Here is a 25,340-nt window from a genome sequence, read left to right as displayed (position 1 = left end):
TTCTCTTGCAACTCAAACTTGTAGATTTATCAATTTATAGTATTTTCCAATTGTATTGTTTTATTAAATAAAGATTGAAAGAGTTGTAAGCTTAGTGGTGGTGAGTCATGTGACAGTGGTGTAGTTTGTTTATAGCCTAACATTAGCTTTTTGCTTCTGAAGATTGTACGATTGTATATAGGCTTCAAAATTCATAAAAGTTGTGTCCATTTGTGAAGATTGTCTTAATGAACAAAACATGTAGGTATCATAAACTTTTGTTGGTTACAAGAGTTTATTTTCTGCAATAATCCAAAAGCCAATGGAAAAATCTTGTTGGATTTTTGTAGAAAGGACAACTTTTATTATGTCGAGATCACGAGAAAACAACAGAATTTTTGTCATACTGCATGGCCGTTTAGGGCTTCCGTAGTTCAACATGTGCAACCTAGTTAATTTTGCAAGTTCATAACTTTTATAAATTTCAAGTGTGGATGAAGGATGGACTTTAAACTAATGTATGTTGTTATTCATTTAAATTCAATTCAGTTTTATTTGTTTAGTGCTGAAGGAGATTCTCTTATATCATGTATTCTCTTACATTATGAACTGCTATCAAATACCTAAGATGAATGTATTCACTTAATTACCTCTTTGAATAAGCTGATTAACTGCCATCCTTTATTATAGCTGACACATGTATTTTCTATACCTTGAAAAGACTTATTTTTGTAGTATGACTGTGTGCTGTGTGCTTTGTCTGAATCTGTCTAGCACCAGCACAAGTAGAAACACGCCCACGCACAGCTGCTTATCTATGTGTATAAATACTCCTGTTCTGCACGAATAAACCGGATGTCTCTGTGAACAGCATGTGTCAGTGTGTGTGTTCATTTAGACTCTCCAGGCCTGAACGCTCTGCGGTCAACCACACATAGCACAGAACTAAGAGTTAAGAGAAATAAAAAGGCAAAAAGGCTGACGGAGGACTGAAAGACATAATCTGAGATTCCTTATCTCTAACAAGTGCTTTTTTATGGACATTGTCTCAAAGCAGCTTTAAAGAAATACCTAAATTCAGGATATACTTCTTCTTTTTTTTTTTAAATGTATCAGTTTATCCCTAAAGAGCAAGCCAGAGGTGATGATGGCAAGGAAAAACATACAGTATGATACAGTATGAGGAAGAAACCTTGAGAGGAACCAGACTCAAAAAGAAGACCCATCCTTATAGTGCAATTATAATCAAGTCCCTTCTGTAACTGTTTAGTACATGGTCAAATATTGCAGTTGTGTAACCAGGAAATTCATTACAGTTAAACGTGTCCTTGGTGTTTAAAGTTAAAAGGTAATAAAGTTAATAGGGACCTGGAAAATGAGCCCTGACTATATAAAACCTTTGGGAAAGTTTACTTAACGTGTGTTAACAGAATATTGAACTGGGGGACATAGGAATGACCGCTACAGCGCTGTGAAGCCGCGAAACACAGGAAACGCTCTCTAGCTGCAAAAAAAAAAAAGTCAGCACAATACTTATTATTATTACAATAAATTATAACAATAAAAAACGCTCATGTTCTGAGCACATTTTTTTAAAAATAAAAATATATGAACATTTGTGGCTACTCGTTTAGCTCGTAGCTAATGCGTTTAAATATTTTAATATGCTAGTATTTTGAAGGGAGAGCTTGTGTTCTCGCTAATGGCGTCGTCGGTGTCTTCACACTAATTTGACAAGATTTTTTAAAGGGTTTTAATGAGAATGGAGAGTTTTTCTCTCTTCAGAATTCTGAAATAAAAGTGTTTTCCCCCTCTTACTTTTATTTTATTTTTTATTGCAGCTTAGCAAAAGTTTCAGGCTAGCGACGCTAACTATTTAGCCGAGGGCTTCGCTGCTTGGCTAGCTCGAATTGACGTCTAACACTAGATATTAATAGCGGTTATAATGCTTTATTCTCTTCTGTTCCGATTTGGCAAACCCTCGTACTGTGTACATATATTAAATCGTGTCAATGCCACTTATCCTCTATCGGCTTTGCATCTGCATAACCCTGGTTTAATTCGGTTAAATAAATCTCCCAGGGCTCAGTGGGCTTGTGTGCTCCATCACAATGTTTTAACTCAAATGAGAAATGTTCATATTGGAGCTGAGTGCAGAAATAAAGCTCAAGATCAACACAGAAAAAAGGAGATGTCAGTCTCCACGAGTCAGCCATCTTCAGGCATCTCTGCTGCACAGAAAGGTACTAAAATGCCAACTTACTAAACTGCAATAATTCCTGAACAAGTTCCTTAATAAAATTTTTTTTTTTTTTAAATGTTTGAATTTCTAACAGTGAAGCAAGCTGGCAGAGATTTCACATATCTGATTGTGGTGCTTGTTGGACTTGGAGTTACAGGTGAAGTTAATGGCCGGTGAAAATCATCCACAATTTCTGGTTATTTAGTGCTTGAATATTTTATAAACCCTTAACTTTTGGTTGCTCACAGGAGGACTTCTGTATGTCATCTTCCAAGAGCTGTTTTCATCATCAAGCCCGAGCAAAATCTACGGCAAGGCCTTTAACAAATGCAAGTTACACCCAGAGGTAGGCATGGACACTATAGACTAAAGTTTGTGGACACCTGAGCTTAACACTTGTATGTGCTTCTTGAATGCCCCATTTCAGATTTATTCCTCTTTGTTGTTATATAATAAGCTCCATTCTTCTGGGAAGGCTTTCCTCTAGATTTTGGAGTGTGGTTGTAGGGATTTGTACTCATTCATACAAGAGCATTAGTGTTCCAGTTCATCCCGAAGATGTTCAGTGGGATTGCGGTCAGGACTCTGACTTGAGTTCTTGCACTCCAACCTTGGACCTTCATGGACCGTGCTTTGTGCACAGTGACCCCTTCGTTCCAGTGAAGGCAAATTGTAATGCTACAGCATACAAAGACATCGTATACAATTGTGTGCTTGAGCAAGGCCCACATATGGGTGTGATGTTCAGGTGTCGCCAAACTTGTGGTCATATAGTGTGTTTTGTTTATTTTATTGTGTTGTTTTTGTGTGTGGTGTTTCAAGTCCTGTAACCAAGCTCTGTTCCCAAGCACTGATCCTGTTAGTGTTGATCTTAAGCAGGTACTAAAAACAGTCTTGCTGGAACTTTTGGTACTGGTGATTAAAGACCTTTGGACAGTGAATAAACATGCAATCGATACTTATTTCCCATATGTATGAAGAAGTGCTATTTTATTTATTACTGTTTTCAAGACTTTTGACTGTATGATCAGAAGGAGAGTTCCATGAAAAAAGTCTTTGGTCTGGTTAATGTAATATTGTGCTAAAAAAAAAAAAAGTATAATGTGGTATAATGTGAAAATTGTATATAAGGCAACGCAAAGCCATTTGGAGCAATGAAGCAGCGCATTTGTTATATGTGAACGAACACCTGAATATGATTTTATTCTTCACTCTCTGTGGGTTACAGGTGATTGGAGCTTTTGGTGAGCCCATTAAAGGCTACGGAGAGACCACACGCCGCGGACGGAGACAGCAAGTTAGGTATAAGACATGCATCTTAGAATTTACAGTTAGGTTTTGGTGATTTGTGTAAGTGTGAATCAGGTCAGGTAATTCCAGCTGTAGCAAAGTACAATTCCGAAAAAGTTTTTGTTTCTGAAAACCACTGTGCTGTTATATGAAAATAATGCTCTCTGCTTGCACATTGTGCTGCATTAGACTCCCCCAGTGTGCATTATTCTCATATAACAACACGGTCTGTTGTGTGTTATTCATTACATAATCAATAGCGTGGTGATGTGAACGCAGACACAGTTACTGTTACCACCCTAAAAGTTGATTCCTTTCCAATAATATTGTCTTATTCCTCTTATTCCACATCAATTTGCCAAAGATATATATTTTTTATTATTAATTAAAAATACCGCATTGTACTTTTTAGACATTTAGCGATTAATGTTGTGGAATATCCAGTAAACAAGTTCCTGTGATCACTTACAGTACACCGGCTATATTCAGTCATTCCCTCGACAGTATTTCTTTTTTTTTCTTCTCTTGTAGTTAACAATATAAAAAAACCTGCAGCTTGTCATGTTACTGAGAAACCACAGTTTTCTGTCCTGGAGACAGCTTTAACTCTGACTGTTATAAAGCACTGACACTGGAGACTCCTTCCAAAAATGCAAAATAAATGTCTCCTCGCAAAAAACTTTACCATATCAGCAATTCCACATTTTTCTAATGAGTCTATGTGACGCATGCATCTTACAAGTCCTTGTGGATTAGTTCTGTTTTGAATTACAGGCAGAACTATTGCCAGAGCTGCTGTTAGAGAAAATTGATCAACACCTTGTGAACCAGATTTGAGAATGCAACAATAATGTGTTAACAACATTAACGATGATGATTAATGATGTGTTCAACAAATAGTAAAGTTAACCAGTCAGTAATATGGGGGGAAAAAAATAAAGTTAAGTAAGCATGTGATCTTTCTCTAGTCATATTGAGTATATAAAGGATGGACAGAAGCACATGAGGCTGAAATTCTATATCGAGGGTTCAGAACCTGGACTGCGTGGCACTGTGCACTCGGAGTCACAAGAGGTGAAGTTCGATTCTTAAGTCATGTTCAAAGCACCATTTGCTAACCACACACATACATACACATATTGTGTATACACACTCATTTGCTGATGATAAGCAGCAGTCATTTGCCATTTTATCAAATCACTTTGTAGGTATACAGTACCAGCACCACAACACACTCTTATGCCATTGTCACTGCTGTGCTGAGAATGTGTACTGTGTTACTTCATTTTCCAGAATCCTGAAAGTGGAAAATATGAATTTCGCTACATATTTGTGGAGGTGGAAACGTATCCAAGAAGGACCATCGTGATCGAGGACAACAGAGAAAAAATTTCTGGAGGATTTGTAAAAGTGTGAATCGATTTCAGGTTATTGACACAACTGCTTCACTTGCAGCATTCGCCAATGCAGCTAAAATATTATTTTTTTAATACTGCTAAAAGACTGAAAAAAAAAAGAAAAAAGTGTTGTATAGTTTCTCATTCAGATTCTAGAATTCAACTGGTTTAGCTTCATGGTGCTTCTGTCAGCTATGTTTTAGCTGATTTAGTTCTTCAATCAATTCAATTAAATGTAAGGAATAAGTCAAAATTTTGGTACACGGAGAACACGCTTTTGGATAACAAAATAAAATCATGGATGGCACTTATATGACAGTTTGGCAATAAAATACTATGTGCATATGTCTTTATGAAGTCTGAGTTGCTGTTAACAGAGCTTTGATATGAAATATTTCTTAAACCTCTAAAAATCAGGAACTGTGTTTTTTTTTTTTTTTTTCCAATCCAGCAGGGTAAAAAAAAAATGTATTGCACAATCATTTCTCTGTTATGAACAATAAAGCAAGAAACTGATGCATTCGGTTTGTGAAGTCTGGTTATCCTGTTATATGGTTTAATAATGGGGGTGTTTATCTCGCACGTCCAGGGTTGGGGGTTCGATTCCTGCCTCCGCCCTATGTGTGTGTGGAGCTTGCATGCTCTCCCCATACTTCGGGGGTTTCCTTCGGGTACTCTGGTTTCCTCCCCCAGTTCAAAAACATGCATTGTAGGCTGATTGACATCTCTAAAGTGTGTGTGTGCATGCAATTGTGCCTTGCATTGGGCTGGCCAGGGTGTCCCCCACCTTGTGTCTCAAGGCTTCCCTGTGACTCTATGTAGGATAAGCAGTACAGAAATGGACAGAAGGACTTCTAAAGGAAATCTAAATTCTATACTGATGACCCCAGATGTGTTTAACACAATTTCTATGTTTTTAAATCTCCATTTTCTTTCTTTGCAGACAGAAGATAAATGGATAAACTCCATTTATCTTCTGTCTGCAAATAGATGTTTAAATTAGGAACTAGGATTCCTAAATGACAGAACTCTGTAAAGATATCCACACAGTATAATATAGGTTTTGGTACATCACAATATCTGCTTGAGTTTTCAAACAAGCCAGGATTAAATGCCTAGCAACACTGTCAATGTAGTATGAAGGTTGAATAAACTTTATATGTCCCATATTACCAAATACTCAATAACACTACAACAATCCACCCACTTAACTGTGTGTAATAATTGTGGAATGAATGAGTTCTAGATCTTTAAAAAGTTTATCGGGCCCAGCATCCTCTTTGTATTTGGCAGTGGTATATGCAGCCTACGCCTTCCTCCTTTTACTAAGACGTTTGGGGTTTGTCTCAAATCGACTGGCAGAATGACAAAATGGAAAGCGGTCTAAACATGAAACATTAACACTCAGCACTTATGAGAAAGTGTATGCGGTCACATGTAGACATATTACCAATTCAGTCAATTAACATGTTTGGAAACAAGAATATCACATGCAAACATTTTAAAACAAAAACTGTCTGTACATGAACCATCACTGATTCTGTTGCAATTTATTCCAATTGTATACAATTTATGTAAATAAATGTTTTTTTTAGCCTAAGACATCTCATCAGACCAAAGACTATCTCATCACGGTGAAAAAGGTGACAAAGATGCGAACCACCTTTAGGGGTTCAGGGGTTATGATTACATCATGGTTATAACAGTATTAGCCTTGCTAATATCTTAGCATAAAGAAAATGGAGCCATCAGGGGTAAACATGAAGATTAAGTTGGCACTTTGGCATGAGGAGCTCAACTTGTGTTATAATTGTGAGCAAAATGGTAACGTTAGTAAGGTTATATGAGTAGTCCCAGAGCCCTAACTTTGGACTACATGGAAATAACATTAACACCGACCGTTACATCCAAAATGTGATGGCAACATTCTCTAAATCAAAACAATTCAAGCTTATCAGGCTACTTAACGGTCCCAAGCTTGACATATCATTCTATAAGCCACTTAAGATAGCATAACACTACTGTAAGGCCTTGTGTCCACCAAAGCATTTTTAGCCAGCTGAAAATGCCAGCTGGGGGTGCTTGAGAGCACTTTGGAGGCACCGCGACTCTTTGGTTGCTATGATACGGAATATCCGCAGAAATGATGTGTTACTAGTATCTGAAGTAAACAGAAAAGTAGTTGTTGATGGTTAGCAAGCTACACGGTATGAACTTTTTTCCTGATCAACTGGCTACATTTAGCTGACTGCTGCTTACCTGGTAGACCCATGGCGAACAAAATGTTCCTCCAAGCATTATTTTTCATATTAATATGGTGGTAGTTCAGGGATCTGTCATCTGGACACTTGGATACCAGCAATATTAACTTCTCCTCCATTGTTGTTCAGTCATTGTACAAGTAGGATGTGACACTTGGTCTATGTGGTATTTGTCCCACCACTCCTACACTGTGATTGGATGGCTGGTAAAAAGTGACAGTGATGAGCGCAGCGTTTTACCCAAAGTTGAACATTTTTCAACTCTTGGTGACCAGAAAAAATACACGCTCAACGCTTCGTCACACTGCTGGCTTTTTTAAATATTGCAAACATAAAAAAAAAAAATATGCTGGCCACAGGAAAAATGCCCTAAGAGATTCCCCCCCCAAGTTTGGATCCCTGGGAATAATTTTCATAGATTTTGTTATTTTATTTTCCCTCTCTGATTGGTTTAGCCCACCTGATAGGTACAATGGCTTTTAGTGGCAGTTTTTAAATGCACTCCTGAGAACATGTTCATGGAATTATTTCATACTCGAATGACCACTCAGGTATACAGTTATACATATGTGTGTAATTCAGGACATGTAACATAATCCTCCACTCCAGTCTGAATTGCGTTTCAGGATGGTACCAGCCCTTCAGTGCTAACTAACCTTTGCAACACCCTGGAAAATGTCTGAATCCCTAGTATGCACACTGCATGCAGAAGATAGCGATTTGAGACGCGCCCTTAGTTCTGATGTGTTTTTTTTTTTTTTACGGAAGCTGAGTTAGCCATGTACAAAAATTAATTAATGTAAACGCATGAAAAACGAGCTCCGTGATAGTGTCTCGGAAACTACATAGTATATATATATAAACCCTATTAGTTCCTAATCTGAGAAGGAAAACAGTGTTGTTTTTCGATACGATTATTTACACGCGGTGTGTTTAGCCATTAAACACGAGCCACATTCCTCGGTTAGCTGGAAAATAAACAAACGCAATGCTAACGGCTAATGGACTGTAGATAACGAGCAACGCGGTGTGAGGTGAGTCATTTTTTTTATAATATAATAAACACATTACCCAAGTTTATTTAAGTCATTAATTTTTATTTATTTTTTTTTGTTCACATATAATTATCTGCGAAAATAAATTGGTATTACTGTTTTAAAATGGCGCGAGACACTAAAAGAATTTAGTAGCGAACGCGGAAGGCTACTTACTGTAAAGCTAAGTGGCTAAGCTAACACCGATAGCCAATGTTGTGCTGATAGAACGATAAATACATTACGACAGAGTGACTGGCTAGTTACCGAATGCGCTAATGCTAACTACAAATGTATAACAAAGACTTACTGGTGAATTTTGTGTTTCTGTTTATAATCTTAACGTGTTTTAAGAGTATTTTTAACTCCGCGTTCTATAAAGAAGATTAAGGAGCCTGAATGCCTCAAAATTTAATCCGTTTAATATTTTCCAAATGGGAAGTATTGTTTATAAACCACAAAAGTGTGTAGGTATTGTATGACCTCGGTGATTTTGCGCCTAATACTAATAAGATTTTAATGATTTTCCTGCTCTAGTACACATTATTCAAGTTATCAGAGCATTAAGACACTTCTCAGGGTGATTGTGTGTGTGTGTGTGTGTGTGTGTGTGTGTGTGGAGGGATGTAGAACCATGGTTTTTGAACGTGGGCTCTGGGGACTTCCATGGTGTCACGAAGCATATATGTGGTTTTGTGGGTGGAAAGTATAAAGCTCTGACAGTTACAATAAATAACTATAATGTTTCCTAATGTGCTTAATAAATCTGTACTGTATGATCATATGGGGCTTTGTAGTGGGAAACAAAATTACATTGTAACACATCCCTTGGCTTATTCAACCCCTAGGTTTATGGCTAGTGTGATAATCGAATGTGATAATGCAGTACCTATATCGTGTCAAATTATATCGCAGTACACTTTTCCGAGACGTAACGTATCATTACCTTTACAAAATGGTGTTTCCATCCAGTGTTTTTTTTTTTTATGTGACATCCCAAAAATTTGCATAAAAATACGTGAACGGAACCATGGGTCAGTCCCTCCAGGATTCTGCGATCCCAGAAATGAACGCAAAATGAAGGAAACTCCGTAATATTCACAGGAGCATGTCATTTTTCTAAATTACCGCGGAGTTTCTGCAGATTTAGTCCAAAACGTTCCATGTAACGTCGTCACAATACGCATTCAGCCAAAGCGCCCATCAATTCATGTAAGATGCTTATTTAACATTTATAGAAGGAGTCTCCAGTTTCAGCACTTTGAAAAGGCTTTGAAGTCTTCAGGACTTTACACTTTCTGTTTTTTGGGGGTTTTTTTTTTAGCTGCATTTTCTTTTTGTCTTTTTTAATGTCGGAAGTGTAAGGGGGAGAAGAGAGGCTGTTGAGGGAACGACTTTTATTTAACGTGATAACAGGAACTAACTTTTCTTGCAGACATTGCACAACATTAAATGTGAATATTAAAAAAAAAAAAGCTTGTTGTCATTCATTAATAAGTAAAAAATATTGTAAATATTGACAAACTGTTGAGGTATAAGAGGAATAAAACACATGCTGCTGTTGGAGAATATTCAACTTCAGGGTGACATCAGTAACTCAGTTTTGTATCGGGTCACATCGCAAAACCCTGTGGTTGAATATTTTCCTGTAACACACGTGTACACACACACACACACACACCACATAGTGCACTTTCTGCAGACTAGAAAGCTAATTGAGATTCAGTCACAGAAACAGCAGAACAACTTCACTAAGTGCCTGTAGGAAATAAACTTGCATGTAATAGTACTTCATTTGTTAGTCATTAAATTAAAATATGTGAAAATAAAATATCACAAATGGTTCCACAGTAACGGAGAAATCTTCATTGAACGTTTAACTAACAGTAAAATGTTTATTCTCCTCTGGTTTCAGTCAGACTGAAGATTATGAAGACTGATTCAGACTGAGAAGGTTAAAGTATGGAGCTGTACTGGTACATGTAAGTCAGAATTCTCATTATTTTTTAAAAAAATTAATTGTTTGTTTTTTACTTTTAAAATCCCAGGGAACCTACATGCACAATTGCTGTTTAATGAGGTTAACATTGGTCTTGTGGGCAAACTTTGAATGATTAGACTACAACGTATACACACCTCAGTCCTCCCTTTAATGTAAAGTGAGTGGGTCTAGGGTTGCACGTATACCGGTAGTACGGTAGTTTCCTGATAATAAAGCTTCAAAATGCCGCCGATGCAACTGTTTTTTTTTTTTGTTTTGTTTTTTTGTTTTTTTTTTAAAGTAGTATAGTCAATACAGAAAGTAGTATTGTTTGTGTGGCAGTTAATACTATTTTCACTAAAACAACACATCACTGCTTTTGCAGAATTCATTTAACCTAAATTCTTTACTTTAATCTTTAAAGATTTCCTGTTTGCTACCAAGCAAGCTAATGTTATGCTAACTGCTGTGTCTAAATACTAAAATAAGTGCTTGAATTTGGCTTTTTGAAATTTAAGTACTGGAAAACTTTAAAAATGTAGTTTTAATGGCCCTTGTTTCAGTCACTATTTCATAACGGTTCCATTTTCTGACAACAGAAACAGAAAAATATATGTAAATGAGAACAGCTTTATAGGGAATCTGGCTGTATTAAAATACTGTATGTGAGAGAGTAGGACACTAGGCAGAATGCAAATACAATGCGATGATGTAATGAATGTTGATTAGCACATGACATCATCTAGCGATGTTTTGCAACTTTCCATTGAAAGTTGTTGACAGTAGTGGTCCTGTTGCTCACCTGGAGTATATTGACGTTATGGTGAAGATGAAGCAATGCCTGGGAAATGCAAATTTAGTCCAGCATGGCTGGAAAAGGCGCCATTATAAAATTTGGTATTATTATTATTATTATTTATTTTGGTTTTATTTATTATTTTGGAATTTAAAAGAAGAAATAAAGAATATGTTTGAATAACATCTCTTGTATAGACCTTGAAAACAAAAACATAGTGCTTGAAAAGTCCTTGGAAGTCCTGGAATTTCATTATGAAGCATCTGTATGAACCCTGTAAAATTAGCCGTGTTTGATCTTAAGCGAGCTGATTTCCCAATTTTAGTTTTTTTTTTTAGTTCTTTACCTAATTGAGTTATTTATTGTGTTCATTCTTGGTACTCTGTATGATTTAATTGCTCTAGGGAACAATAGATGAAATATGGAGCACATTGAGTTAGTTGCTAGTATTAGTTATTCATTCTCATTAATAAAGTATTGATTTATTAATTGTTTATCTATGAGAGTAGAGTATTTTTGTGAGTATTTTTGTGAAGAAAAGATAAAAAGTTTAAACAATAAAGACAAACCTCTCACACGCATACAAACTCACTCACACATATAGATGGGTAACAATTTAAAAAAGAACCGGTGGAGTTTTTATTGTTCAGCTCCACTTGTCCACTGATGAAACATTTTTATCCTGATGGATGGAGATCTCTTCCAGGAAGACTCCAAACCCCCCCTCAAATATCTACATGGCACGAGGGATAACTGAATATGCTGATGTTCATGAAAAGTATGTAAATCATATGATCTGGTCACCAGATCTCAACCTAATTGAACATCAAGGAAAGATTTTTCTACCAGCCTGTTAGACAGCATTCTTCACCACCGTCATTAGAACAGCAACTGAGGGAATATCTTTGGGAAGAATCATTCCAGTACCATTCCAAAGGCACATTGGAGCTGTTCTGGCAGCTCGTGGTGGTCCAACACCTTACTTACTTAATTAAATTCATACCTGCAAACTAGTTGCTTTTTGGCATTTTGAATCAAAATATGTCATTTACGTGAATCGTGTAGATCCAAAGAGGTTTTCTTTTTGGGGTGGGGGGGGGTAAAACTGTAAGAACATTAAGGGCCTGTTCTTTTATTCGTTATATTAAATGTAGACGTGCTCATGCTGTGTGACGCGCTCGTTTTTCGAGATGGAAAGTCCCAACTTTTCAGAATTCCACAAGCGTACCGCAGGTCATGTGACTAGAACCAACCAATCAGCTTCACCCTTTCTCTTTATCCACTCTGAAATCTGCATTTTGAATCTCACGGAGCGGTTTGATTAGTTGGTGAAATTCTGTGTTTTTTACATGATTGAAGGGTGGGGTGCGACCAAACACAACGTTTTTTGTCTCTCTTCTCCATAAATAAACCTAGTAGCAGAGTTTCTGCAAGGGATTTGTGGCGCTGTAAATCCATCCTGTGTGTATATATATCACGTAATTAGCTGCTGCTGCAGGTGTCGTGTGTCGTGTGCCACCTTCAGATTGTCAACAAATCTCATTATCAATTATTTGGTCTGCGCACGGCACAGGGTACATTTACTCACTACATTACTTCTGTTCCGAAAACATGCGTCGGAGAGTAAATACTAAAGTTGTGTCCCAAATTACGTACTATACACTTACACCATGCACTCTGTATTCTACCGTCTAGTGTATGAATTGTAGAAGGGTTAGTATCATCTCAAATGAAGCACTAGTGGGATTTTTTTACTAACCGGAAGTATAAGCTGTTTCCCAGTCAGTGGCAGATGAAGTCATACGCGTGTAATGTGATGCCGCTAGCTTTAGCAGATACCCAGAGTCAACGAAAATAAATTTCCTGTTTACTGTTTGTCAACGTTACCTTTTATTCCCAACATGACCTCAGTCACCATCAGACAGAGGCGTAATCGTTAAGTGGTTGAGGAAGAAAGTGTGCGACCTTCAAATCCTCTAAGGCAGTGGTGCATTTTATATTAAACACTGCGAAGAAGATTAAACTTCACGAAGCGGAGCTTGTGTAGCAGGGAAACACGACAGTGATGCACGAGCACAAATTTATGTCTGTATTCAAAATGCTCCACTGTTCAAGGGGCTGGGGAAACTGGTGCGAGTGGCTTAAAAGCTTTAGTTTAATTCTAGTTTGTTACGCTTGCAGTATAAATTATGTTTATTATTATAACGGAAGCGATCTGTTAGTAACAAGGCTTTGTTGCTCCTCACTCGCGGTGTATAAGCTGTGATATACAGTGGGAGCGCGAGTAAGATCTGTAATGTCTAATTAAAATACTATGATCACAAGTAAAACAATATGCCTAAAGGCAGTGAGTAACAGAATCTCAAGGTGAAAGTGAGTTTTTATTATTAATTTAGGACTGTAGTTTAATTCAGTGCTTTTTTTGCATCCATTAAAATAATGCATATAAACTATTTTATTTATATATATATATATATATATATATATATATATATATATATATATATATATATATAATAAAATACTTGTGTTTATATAATATATTATAGTTTATATTATAAGTATTTATGCTTTATTTTTTTATTGATGCACGAAAAGCACGGAATTAAACTACAGTCCTAAATGAATAATATATATTCTGGTGTGTGTCTATGTGTATTGGGTTCTTTTCAGTCTTATACAGTATCTCACAAAAGTGAGTACACCCCTCACATTTTTGTAAATATTTGATGATATCTTTTCATGTGACAACACTGAAGAAATGACACTTTGCTACAATGTAAAGTAGTGAGTGTACAGCTTGTGTAACAGTGTAAATTTGCTGTCCCCTCAAAATAACTCAACACCCAGCCATTAATGTCTAAACCGCTGGCAACAAAAGCGAGTACACCCCTGAGTGAAAATGTCCAAATTGGGCCCAATTAGACATTCTCCCTCCCCGGTGTCATGTGACTTGTTAGTGTTACAAAGTCTCAGGTGTGAATGGGGAGCAGGTGTGTTAAGTTGCAGCCTTAATGCAAATATTTTTAATACTTTACACTAGGTTTCTTGGAGCTTTAAAGCTATTAATTTGATTATAGCAATGTTTGTTCGTTATCTCTTTGACTAAATATTGGCTGAGTAGCTAGTAGTAACATTTAATGTAACTATAAATGGGTAAATCATACAAGAAGAAGTAAATGAAAAAAGTTAACGTTGATATTTTGCTGTGATATAAGAGGAAATAATCACTCTGGCATGTGCTGTTATTGTAAAATCAACAGTAACTCTGCTTTGTGTTGGGCCGCACCACATCACCCTGTCTTTTGATTGTTACAGTTATTTAATAACCTGAGATGATTTGCTTTGAATGAAGTGTTATCAACATGTCTATATTCATCTTTGCAGAGTTGTCATAATATTTATTATGATAAAGATCTTCTTCTACGTTTGCTGGTACCGTTCAAGACAGAGGCAGCTGGCCGCATATCTCAGTAATCCACGCAACGCCCAGATCGTTATTGTGGGAGGAAGAGCATACCTGCACCAGATGTGCGAGAACCAAAACGTAAGTATGCGTCATCAATTAATTCATTAAGAATGTTTAAAGATGGTAAATTTTCCACTCACAATATTCATTTATCCTATTCTGTTATTTAATCTTCAGTAAGGGAAGCTAAAATAGTGAGTGTTGAATGGCAAAGTTTGCATACTGTCAGGGACGATGGACTGCTATAGAAGAGAAGACACAGGATGTAAATAATCCAGAATACCATAGATTAGAGCTGGCCAATATGACAAAAATATCCTATCACGATACTTGAGGACATTTCTACGATACACGATATATATCACGGTATATAATGTAGCTAGCAACCTGTCTGCGAAAGAGTAGTAAAATAAGAGTTTGATGATACTGTAATGCCTACAAAGATGAAGAAGAGCAAGTGTTTTATTTATTTATTTATTTGTTTGTTTTATAATTACATCATAGCCGTTCATTTACAGCACCCATTCAGTAACATTTAATTTGTAATTATTAAAAAATATTACAGATGCACCGATGCTAAATTTCATAGCCAATACAGATAATCGATTATTCAGAGTGATATCGGCCGATACCGATAGTTCTGCTTTTTATGCCTTCTTATAAGTTAATAATAACTAATTTAAAAGAATTCTGAAAGAAATGCAAATAAAAACTTTATTCTCTCCATTTCAACAAGTTGTTTGACAGTAACTGGTCTCATCAACAGAAAACACATCACTCTAATTAACATTAACACATGAACTCAATTCTCAAGATTTCTTAACTTATTGAATGTTATTAATTCATATTAACATGGACTGAATTCTAAAAAAAAAAAAAAAAAAAAACTCCTGTTAGTCTCACATTCACTCACCACAAACAAAAGCATTTCTACTTCATCAACATCAAACTGGTAATATATAAACTTTTTTATATATTAACATTAATTGGATATGAAACATACTACGCTACAACTTAGGGATGTCATGAGAACCGATACTTCGGTACCAAGTCGGTACCAACACTCTTAAAACGTGACGGTACTTGTTTTTCTGCAGTAGCATGAGTATCGATTGTAATAAAGGTGCAGAGGTTGCAATTCTTCCGGACCTGATGGGGGCAGCCTTTATCGGCCGATACATCGGTGCATCTCTAAAAAAAAAAAAAAAAAAAAAAAAACACATCACCATACTGACATTATCTCAGAAAAGTGTATTGCGTAATCATTTATCACGATATCGATATTTATATCGATATATTGATCAGCGCTACCATATAGCACTTTTAGTTAAAGTTATACTTAATATTTATAGTCTGTGTTTAGCTATACAAAGCTTGTTTCATCTGTGGTCTCTGAATGACTTCTCTGTATTCTGTTCTTCCTCAAAATGTCCACAGCAACATATGTTTTCCATTTTTTTATTATTATTAGCAAAATCAAAGCAGCTGGACTACATAGAGTTTTATCATCTGTTACTCTCTTTTATACATGTCTTAAATGACACGATGTTTGTACTGATCTACTGTGACTAACTATTATACAGGAACCTTTATGTACCCAAAAATTTATATCAGCATCAACTCTGACTTTATAACGTTCAGTAAATTGTACACTTGATATAACTGTGTGTAAGATGAACATTATTTATGCTATACAATTGTAGTTGTGAATAAAATTATCACCCCAACCCCCCGGTTTTATAGACGTCAATCTGGCCAAATTGGTACGGCGTTCAGGACGATGGCTCCGTAGGCGAACCGTCTGTTTCTCTTCCTCCATCTTCATCCCTATCTCAACTGGACTTACCCCCTCCATACGAGGCTGTTTCTGGAGGTAAGGCCTACAAGCATGGTTTCCTGTGGTTACATTGTGTTCCTAAGGTCTACAGTTATCGTACACTCATTTAACCAGCTTCACTTCATAAAGTTTAAGATGACTATAACAGATTTGTCCAAGGGGAGATGGTGAGCGGAAGTGGCTTTAAAAATAGTAGCAGAACACTTCCTTGGACTGTGCACATTAACAATTGACTTGCGTAAGCTGTGGTGTGATTAAAGTGATTTACCGATGGTCAGTCACCAGTTGTATTGTGTTTGTGGGATTTAGGAAGGACTGTGTTCCGCTAATACTTTGGTTAGCTGACAGTTCTTTTGTTTTTTTGACACAGACTGCTTTTTAAATGTGCAGTTGCTGATCATATGTGAGCTTCACCGAGTATTCACTTATATCAGACAATGAATGCCCAGATAAAACATTTTAGTTTGAAAATTTTAACAAATTTTTTAATAAACAAGCTTTCTGAGAGGTTTATAATTTCTCTTAAAAATTGGATTAGCATGACCCCAGCAGGGCATTTACATTCTATCTGTTGAATTCAATGAGTCAAATTCGTTACATTTAAGTAAATTCATTTAGCTTAACTATGAGATTCATTCATTCTCCTATACAGATTTTTTTTTTTCTTTTTTTTTTTTTTTTTGCTGATATTATGACCTGGACAAAGCAAAGGAGCAGCCACGGTTAATCCAAACCTATTTTCCTGGTTGTTTCTCCTTGTCCTTCCCACTTACATTTACCTAAATAAAAGCAAACTATGGAAGCTTTGTTTTTCTTTTATTTTTTGTTTGTTTGGTTGCTTTTTTTAGGGGGGGAAACTCACCTGAACTTGTTAACAAGACTTTTGAACTTATATACGTCCACTTTAGTAGGAACACCCATACACCTGCTCATTTATACAGTTATCCAATCAGCCAAGTATGTGGCAGCAGCGCAGTGCATAAAATTATGCAGATACAGGTCAAGAGCTTCAGTTACTGTTCACATCAAACATCAGAATGATGTGTGGCTAACTATGGCATGGTATTTGGTGCCAGATGGGCTGGTTTGAGTATTTCATAAACTGCTGATCTCCTGGGAATTTCACACACAACAGTATCTAGAGTTTACATAAAATGGTGCAAAAAAAAAACAACAAAACCATCCTGTGTGCAGAGAATCTGCAGGCTGAAACACCCTGTTGATGAGTGAGATCAGTGGAGAATGACCAGTCTGATCTGAGCTGACAGGAAGACTATATTAAATCAAACAATCACTCTTTACAACTGTGTTGCACAGAAAAGCATCTCAGAATGCACAACGCATCAAACCTTGACATGGATTGGCTACTACAGCAGAAGACCATATCAAGTTCTATGCCTGCCAAGAACAAGAATCCGCAGCTATCTTGGGTACAGACTCGCCCAAACTGGACACTTATCAACCAGTCCATCTGGTACCGACACCCATGCCACAGTTAAAGTCACAGAGATCACACTTTTCCCACATTCTGATGTTTGATTATGAACATTAATTGAAATTCTTGACCTGTATCTGCATGATTTTATGCATTGTGCTGCTACCATATGATTTGCTGATTGGATAACTGCATAAATCAGCAATCGTACAGGTTTTCCTATTAAAGGAGACAGTGCATGTATGGTGAGTGAGAGAGAGTTTGTTCATTCAGAAAGGCACTCAGGCCTAATTCAGGGTCTTTCAGTGTTTCTCTGCTCTAAACAGTATTATCTGCTCAGCATTTTTGTTATCAGTTAGTCAAGTTTTTCAGTGTGTACAGTTATTTGGTGTATACAAAGCTTTTAAAAAGTTCCATGAAATGGTAAACTGAGGAATGTGAGTTTACACAAGGACCAGAAGATTAGGTGACATTGTGAAGATCGGGCTGGTATTAGCCAGAGTTTCAACATTAGCATGAGTCATAGTGACAGTGTACAGTACACATGTTGCTTCATGTATACAGATAGCAGCGCAACAGGCAGGAGTGGTGTTTTGGAAACAGTCATAACTGCGTGAAAGGATCTTTATCACTTTACATGTTTCAATGTTAAACACAACAAGATGCTAAAACAGCATTCTCTTGAGCAGAGTTCTTTTGCACCAGTATGGACTTATTCAGAATAGCATCAGCTAAACATATTAAACATGAATAGAGTAAATGGTGTGTATAGTGAATGGACAGTTACCTCACCAGTGACTGATTAAAATGCATTTCTATTAACATATCTACCAAATTGTTTGTTGTTGTTTTTTTTGTTTTTGTTTTTTAATTATAAACCTGAACAAGTTCTTTACTCCAGTGGGCAGCTCATATTTTGGATTTCACAACCCTGTCCCTCTGGATTTTAAAACTGTCTCCATTACTTTTTGTAGGGGACACGGCACTGTCAAGACATCATGGCATAAACATGTTACATTTCTACCTCTGCTGCCACTCTTAGCTCATTCATAACTTTAGCATGACCAGCCTCTGTCAAAGACACAGAAGATCATATTGCTGCCGGTAACCAATTAATCAACCGATTAATAACCAATTAAAATTTATACTGAATAAAAACATAACACTCAACATATTGCTGAACTTTATTACAAAAATGAACAATAAACGGTACTGACTGTACCATTTATTTTAATTAAATAAATATTAATATATATGAACTATTAATAAATATTAGGCTTGCTGCGATAGACTGTGTTCCCGGTGTTTGGGCCGCACCCCGATTACATCACTTGCCCACCGCGGCACCGCCCCCACCGTCGTCTTGCCTTTTTAGAGTAATAAAAATTATTTAGTTCAGTTAGAGAACGGATGCTACAATTAAAAAGTGAACACCACGTCTGCTCAGTTCAGCATGAGCCAAATGAGTCCGAGACGCAGCGCAGATCAGCAGGAGTCGGATTTCGTTTAGCACGAGTGAGACTGAGGCGAGCTGACTGACACGACGATGACTGAAGATTTGGCTTCAAAAGTTCTATGTTTAATATAAGCGAGGTTGTAATTGTTGTGGTTTTCATTAAGACTAATAATGAACCCACCATTCAAGCAGTTGCTGCCCTGAATTGCCGCTAATTCGAAAGTGAAAGTGAAATGCACAAGCGAGGGGTGAAGCCCCCACATTACTGGTGTTGTCATACGACGATTAACAGGTGGGAAAATTTCCTCACAGTCACACTGCCTAATAAATATTAAAGAAAATAAAGATATACACCCAAACTGAACCAAAAAGTAACACTCCAAATAACAAATGAAAATAGACATCCAAAATGAATTTAAAAAAAAAACAAAAAAACATTTCAAATAACACAACAAAATTTCAGTGATCGTTTTTATTTTGCCTCTACAGGCCACTCTCATACTGTAAAATGACAGTGGACCTTTCTCTGTCACTCCCGCAATGGACGCAGGATATTTTGCAACTTGCTTTGCAATATTATAATGTTATTTTGCAGATAACCGGTAGTTCTAGCAATCGGTTATGCGTTCTGATTAATGCCATGTTACCATGAAGCAATGATATATTTTGATTAGTTTATCACATTGTAAAGAAAGTCAGTCTAGCACTAAAAAAATGGCATAGAAACAGTATCCTCACAAGGTCGCCATTTGCTTTGAGAACCTCCTTCACCATCTACACACAGTAGAGTCATAAACAGACAACTGCAGGCAAGGTGAGAAGATGACTGTGTAACGGTAGCATTAGCTTTAGCAGAGAGCTTTTCACTTTGTTGCTGTGTGCCAGGGAAATGGTTGTTTCTTCTTCACACCACTCTTTCACAATTGCAGTATTTCATTTATTGTATAATGCACTCAGATATTTGGAGTGTGCATTTTCTCTTCAGTATGACAGTGTTGCCCTTTCTCTCTTCTTGCTTTAGCCGATGACCTGAAGCCTCCTCCGTACAGCGAGTTTGCTCAGAACGACGACACGGACACGTCTCAGAGCATCGCAATCCCAGAGGGCAACAATTCGAGCATCAGCGATGACCCGCCTCCATACACTCCCACTGCCAATCAGCACACCAGCATTCAGTGCCAAGCGGAGCCTGAGGGGAGATCCAGCTAGTCTCTTCCAATGTCATTTCTCAATTTTGTTCACAGCAAGGGCTGTACTTCTCCATGCAGTTGCTCAGCGTTTAGTTAGGGACTCTATTTTTGTGTGTCAGTTTTACTCTTGATAAAGGTGCGTAAGGTGGATTCTAGACATCCTAAAAGATTTGGGGAATTTGGTAGTTAAAAAAAGAAAGTGGCTTAATAATTTTCTCTTCTAGAAAGATGAGATGGTGAGCTGCTTTGGTATTAATGGGTGCTTTAAGCTCACTCATGCCTTATTTTGAGTTTCTCTTGTATAACCAGCATCATGATGATAACACACTTGTGTACCATGTTTTCTAGATAATATGTCGCACCGGATACAAGTATGAATTCTTTCTGCTTAGAGCACACATTCATATATACATTGCTTTGTTGGGTAAGTCACTGTAATGTGTCCATCCTCTTATTTCACATACCGTATGTTCTGCTCGTTAAACAGCATTTAAGCACACCTAAAGCCTTGTTTTTGCTACTGAAAATGTCATTACACATTTTCTTTTACTTTTAGACTGAAACCTCTTTATTTACTTGATAAGGAGCTTTTGTTGGTGTGAACACGGCTGCTCTGATACTCATTTCTGCCAGCAGTTATCTGTCTATCACTAGTGGAAATGTCAAGTTAATAGAAGTGTGCGCTCCAGTAACTGTCCTGTAACAAATGACAGAACGCCTACCCTAAAACAAACTCATCACTGTATAGTTTACAGCATCTGCATCTTATAGTCTGGAAAATATGGATATACACAAAAAAACACACCACCAAATTGTTCTTATCCTATATGCATTTCAACTTTCTGACATTTATAGATCTAATGACTGATTTAGTGCAGGGGTGGACAAATGAAGAATTCATTAGCTAGACCTCCTTGCACGTGGAAGCTGCAGTGTGTTGCCCAGATTCATAATTAGGTTGCCCAGAAACTTAAATCTTAAACTTAAACGCCTAAGTAATGTAGGTAGGTAATGTAATTTTACTTAATTATGGATAGCTAGTTAAGCTCATTAGTACAGAATAAGGGAAACAAAACAAGTGTCCAGGGAGTCCTTAATCTCATATAATAAAGGTTTAATGTATCAAAAGTCACAAAGTAGTTGTTGAACATCCCGGCTATGATTGCAGTATAAATAGTTAAATTTCGTTAATAATGCAATTTGCATATGGTTCTTGCATAAGAATTATACGACAGCTTTGCACTGGAGCTTGTATCGATTCGTTTTCATTAGCGTTTCCGCTTACTACACATATTGAATTTTTTTTATTATTATTTATTTATTTTTTAAAAAATTAATAAATATTGTCTTCTGTAATCAGCCTAGTAAACAAAAGAATCTTAGTAGTAGTAGTGTAGCAGGAAGCGGGATTCGGAAGCATGTGCTATAGTTACAGCATCTTCGTGTGTCTTATCAGTGCATTACTTTTAAACATGCCATACTTCAATAGTTAGTAAAGAGTATGGTTTGTTTTTCTTTCTCTGGTTGAAGGTTGAACCTACCTGTTGGACCACCAGGCAACTATGAATAAAAAAATTTAAAATAATAATAGCCTGTGCACGAAATCTGCTAGTCCCGGACACCTGGGCTCCTGATTTGTCCACCCCTGTTGTGTATTCACCATGAATTAATTGTGCATAAGCATGCAGGTTGACCAGTGCCCTGTAAGAAGCAGAAGATTTTTCATATGTAGACGTGTTGAAAAACATTTGTTCTTGTCTCTATAAATGCCCAAAGGGAGAGGATTCTGTGCAGAGGTTTAACCTCATGTTTATGCATAACCTCGCTTTGTATGTGAAGACAATTTCTAAAACTATCCCTAAGCACTTTTTACGTCTTGTAATTGCCTTACTTTTGTCTGTGTGTACTGTAAGTAGACATATGCCGATAATCGGGTGTACAGTATAGCTCAATATTCAATTCAGTAGTGTTATCTTGGACACTTAAAAATATCAGAACCATCCTTGCATTGCATTCATGAGGAATTAAGTTTGTCTCATTCAGAAGGCTGGGTCTTTTCCCCTGCAGCCCTCATATAATGAATGAGACGCGTTTCCTTTTCAGTTATATGCTGCTATGCTTGTGAGAACAGATCCAGATAAACATTTTATTTTCTTAACTTGATATCAAGATGTAACCGTGATAAATGTTACTCACTGTGATATGACAATGTAATATCGGCACACGCCTATTTGTAACCGGCGAATATAATTAACGATTATCGGAGTCCACGCGGCAATGATGATGCGTGTAAATGCAGAGAGTATGCCCGCCGTACTCTTTGGCCTATCAGGTGACCGTAATGACTTTATACATTTACGCCACACAGTAATGAACTCGACTTCTTTGTGATTTCTTTCAGTATGTGTGTTTGATAGTAGATGTTCATATAAATCTTTTGTGTTTTGAAGAATGTATGACTGTACAGTTGTCAAATGTATCAGGTTAACATACGCTTACTGGCCAATTTATTAGACGCACCTACCTTATTGGTGGCTCTACCATTGTTACACAAAATACCATGTCAGTGTCACTACAGAACTGAGAACAAACCACCACCCAAATAATATCTGTTTAGCAGTGATCTTGTAATAGTCCCTTTCCACTAATGGATAAAGCTAACATTTTACAGAGCAACAGATGGGGTACAATCAGTATTTAAACACCTGTAAAGTGGCCTGTATGGTTGGTGAATCTGTTAAAATGGTCAATAAGTAGCTACCATGTAATAGACTGGCAACTTAATGTAATGGGATCAATACTTTTTTATTATTAAAGCATCTTGGTAAAACACGTAGATCTAGTGTATTTAGTCTTCATAAAGGTTCTCTGTCAAATACTTTATTCTGGTATCAACATGGGCATGATAATCAGTAAAATATATCACAATCAGGCATGTACCAATAATTTGTTATACAATATGTCGTCATAAAGCATATACTATACGTAAAGGTTACATAAAAATAAGTATAAAGTTCTAGATATACACTATTCAGCCATAACTTTAAAACCACCTGCCTAATATCGTGTAGGTCCCCTTTGTGCCACCTAAATAGCTCTGACCGATCAAGGCATGGAGTCCACAAGACCGCTGAAGGTGTGCTGTGGTATCTGGCACCAAGACATTAGCAGATGATCCTTTTAAGTCCTGTAAGTTGTGAGGTGGGGCCTCCATGGATCGATTTTTTTTTTTTTTTTTTTGTCCAGCACATCCCACAGATGAGATCGGATTGAGATCTGGGGAATTTGGAGGCCGAGTCAACACCCTGAACTTTTTGTCATGTTCCTCAAACCATCCCTGAACAGAGATATATATATATATATATATATATATATATATATATATATATATATATATATATATATATAGATATATATATATATATAGATATATATATATATATAATAGATAGATAGATAGATAGATATAGATATATAGGTCAGTGGTTGCCATCCTGTCCAGTCTGTCCCCTGCCTTGTGCCCCAAGTTCCCTGGGATAGGCTCCAGGCTCCCCCACAAAACATGAAGGATAAGTGGTATGGAAAATGTTAGTATGTTTATGATTACGGATACACACTTACACATCATGTTCATAGATTTATAAGTACAAAGTTTATTAAATACCAAAAACAATAGTCTGAGTACATTTTCCTCCTCACTGTATATGGTGAGTAGAGGTGATAAAATTAGCAGTGGATCTGGATGTACCTGTTGCTGCTGAGTGTATAATATAAGAGAGATGTGAATAAACACACAAACTAGTTAAAAAGAAGTCCCGTCTTTATTCGTGTACATGTATTCATGTATTCAAGAATTTGGAATTTAAAAGGTAATTATCATGTATAGCTCACTGTAGCCACTAGAGAGCAATGAAATACCATTTTTTGAGACAAACCCAGCTTGTCCCTACAGCGTTAAACACAACCTGCAGTGTTTCTTTGCCTTGCATTTTTTTTGTTGTTGTTGTTTTGTTTTTTGTTTTGTTTTTTTTGTCTAAGCAAACTTAAAGAAAGAAAGAAAAGAGATGATGAAACATCTGTTCATAATTGCTATAATAAAAGTGAACATAGAATTTTACTTGTTTTGTGGGTGTTCCACAACGTTAAATGTAACTATGAATGGATTTAAAGAAAAAAAGAAAAAAAAAAGCGTCATTCTGTAATGAATAAAAATGGTTAGTGTTGGCAAATTTCTCTTGTATAAGAGGAATAAAAGGATGTTCTGTTAAATGCAAGTACTCAACTTTGGGGTAGTAGCAGTAACTCCACTGTATGTTAGCCCACTCCATCACTGATAAATTTCCTATAACATCACACCCCAAAGTTTGAACTGATCCTGATGAATGAAGGGGCCAAGACACTGCAAGCTTCCGGTGGTGGAGATGACAATAAATTAAAATAAAAACCAGCATTGAGTGTCTTAGTAAAGTTTTAGGCATCCAAACAGGTGGGGTTTACCTGAGGTGGTATTTGGATTATGGTGGTGGAGATAACACATCACTATGAAATCTCCCGTAGGTGTTCAATTGGGTTGAGATCGGTTGAGTGTGAAAGCCATAGTATATGATTTACATAATTTTCATCCTCACCAAACTTTTCAGTGAGCCCTCGTGCCCTGTGGCGGAATCATCCTAAAAGAAAATGGAAATGTAAACTTTTTTTAGAATAAAACAGTAAAGGTGGTGCTCTAAGGGACAAGTGGACCAAATCATCCCAGCAAAATGCCCCTCATTGCATAACAGAACCACCATTTAATTTGTTCCGCGTCTGTATATACCGTATTATTTAATTATTTAGTGTTTGAACTGCAGGTGAAGGTGACAATGTTTAATGATGGCATTTAATATGGATTGAAGATTGTGAAGTGTTGAAAATCTGAGATTGGATTGCCCCTTCATCGCTCTACTGTGTGTATCTGATAACTATCTGAAGAC

The 25,340-nt window shown here is 36.7% G+C and overlaps 2 protein-coding genes across 3 annotated transcripts; both read left to right on the top strand.

Annotated features, from left to right (window-relative positions):
- The first annotated feature begins 1,506 nt into the window (after nt 1-1,506).
- Nucleotides 1,507-5,930, top strand: timm21 (translocase of inner mitochondrial membrane 21). The gene is made up of 6 exons (XM_053612120.1): nt 1,507-2,222; nt 2,316-2,378; nt 2,470-2,567; nt 3,450-3,523; nt 4,480-4,585; nt 4,805-5,930. Exons 1-6 carry the CDS (start codon nt 1,925-1,927, stop codon nt 4,925-4,927), a joined length of 762 nt encoding a protein of 253 aa, XP_053468095.1. The 5' UTR covers nt 1,507-1,924; the 3' UTR covers nt 4,928-5,930.
- A 1,952-nt stretch (nt 5,931-7,882) lies between these two features.
- si:dkey-118j18.2 (uncharacterized) lies at nt 7,883-23,203 on the top strand. Of its 2 annotated transcripts, none has more exons than XM_053611713.1 (5): nt 7,883-8,203; nt 10,123-10,185; nt 14,368-14,527; nt 16,193-16,322; nt 20,199-23,203. In XM_053611713.1, exons 2-5 carry the CDS (start codon nt 10,166-10,168, stop codon nt 20,384-20,386), a joined length of 498 nt encoding a protein of 165 aa, XP_053467688.1. In that variant the 5' UTR covers nt 7,883-8,203; nt 10,123-10,165; the 3' UTR covers nt 20,387-23,203. The 2 variants fall into 2 exon arrangements, with proteins under 2 accessions (XP_053467688.1, XP_053467687.1); XM_053611712.1 differs by having other exon boundaries at nt 7,885-8,203; nt 10,119-10,185.
- Nucleotides 23,204-25,340: the final 2,137 nt, after the last annotated feature.

The sequence above is a fragment of the Ictalurus furcatus genome, chromosome 23 (genome assembly GCF_023375685.1).
Source record: "Ictalurus furcatus strain D&B chromosome 23, Billie_1.0, whole genome shotgun sequence".
NCBI classification, from domain to species: domain Eukaryota; kingdom Metazoa; phylum Chordata; class Actinopteri; order Siluriformes; family Ictaluridae; genus Ictalurus; species Ictalurus furcatus.
This window is presented reverse-complemented; position numbering and strand designations above follow the sequence as displayed.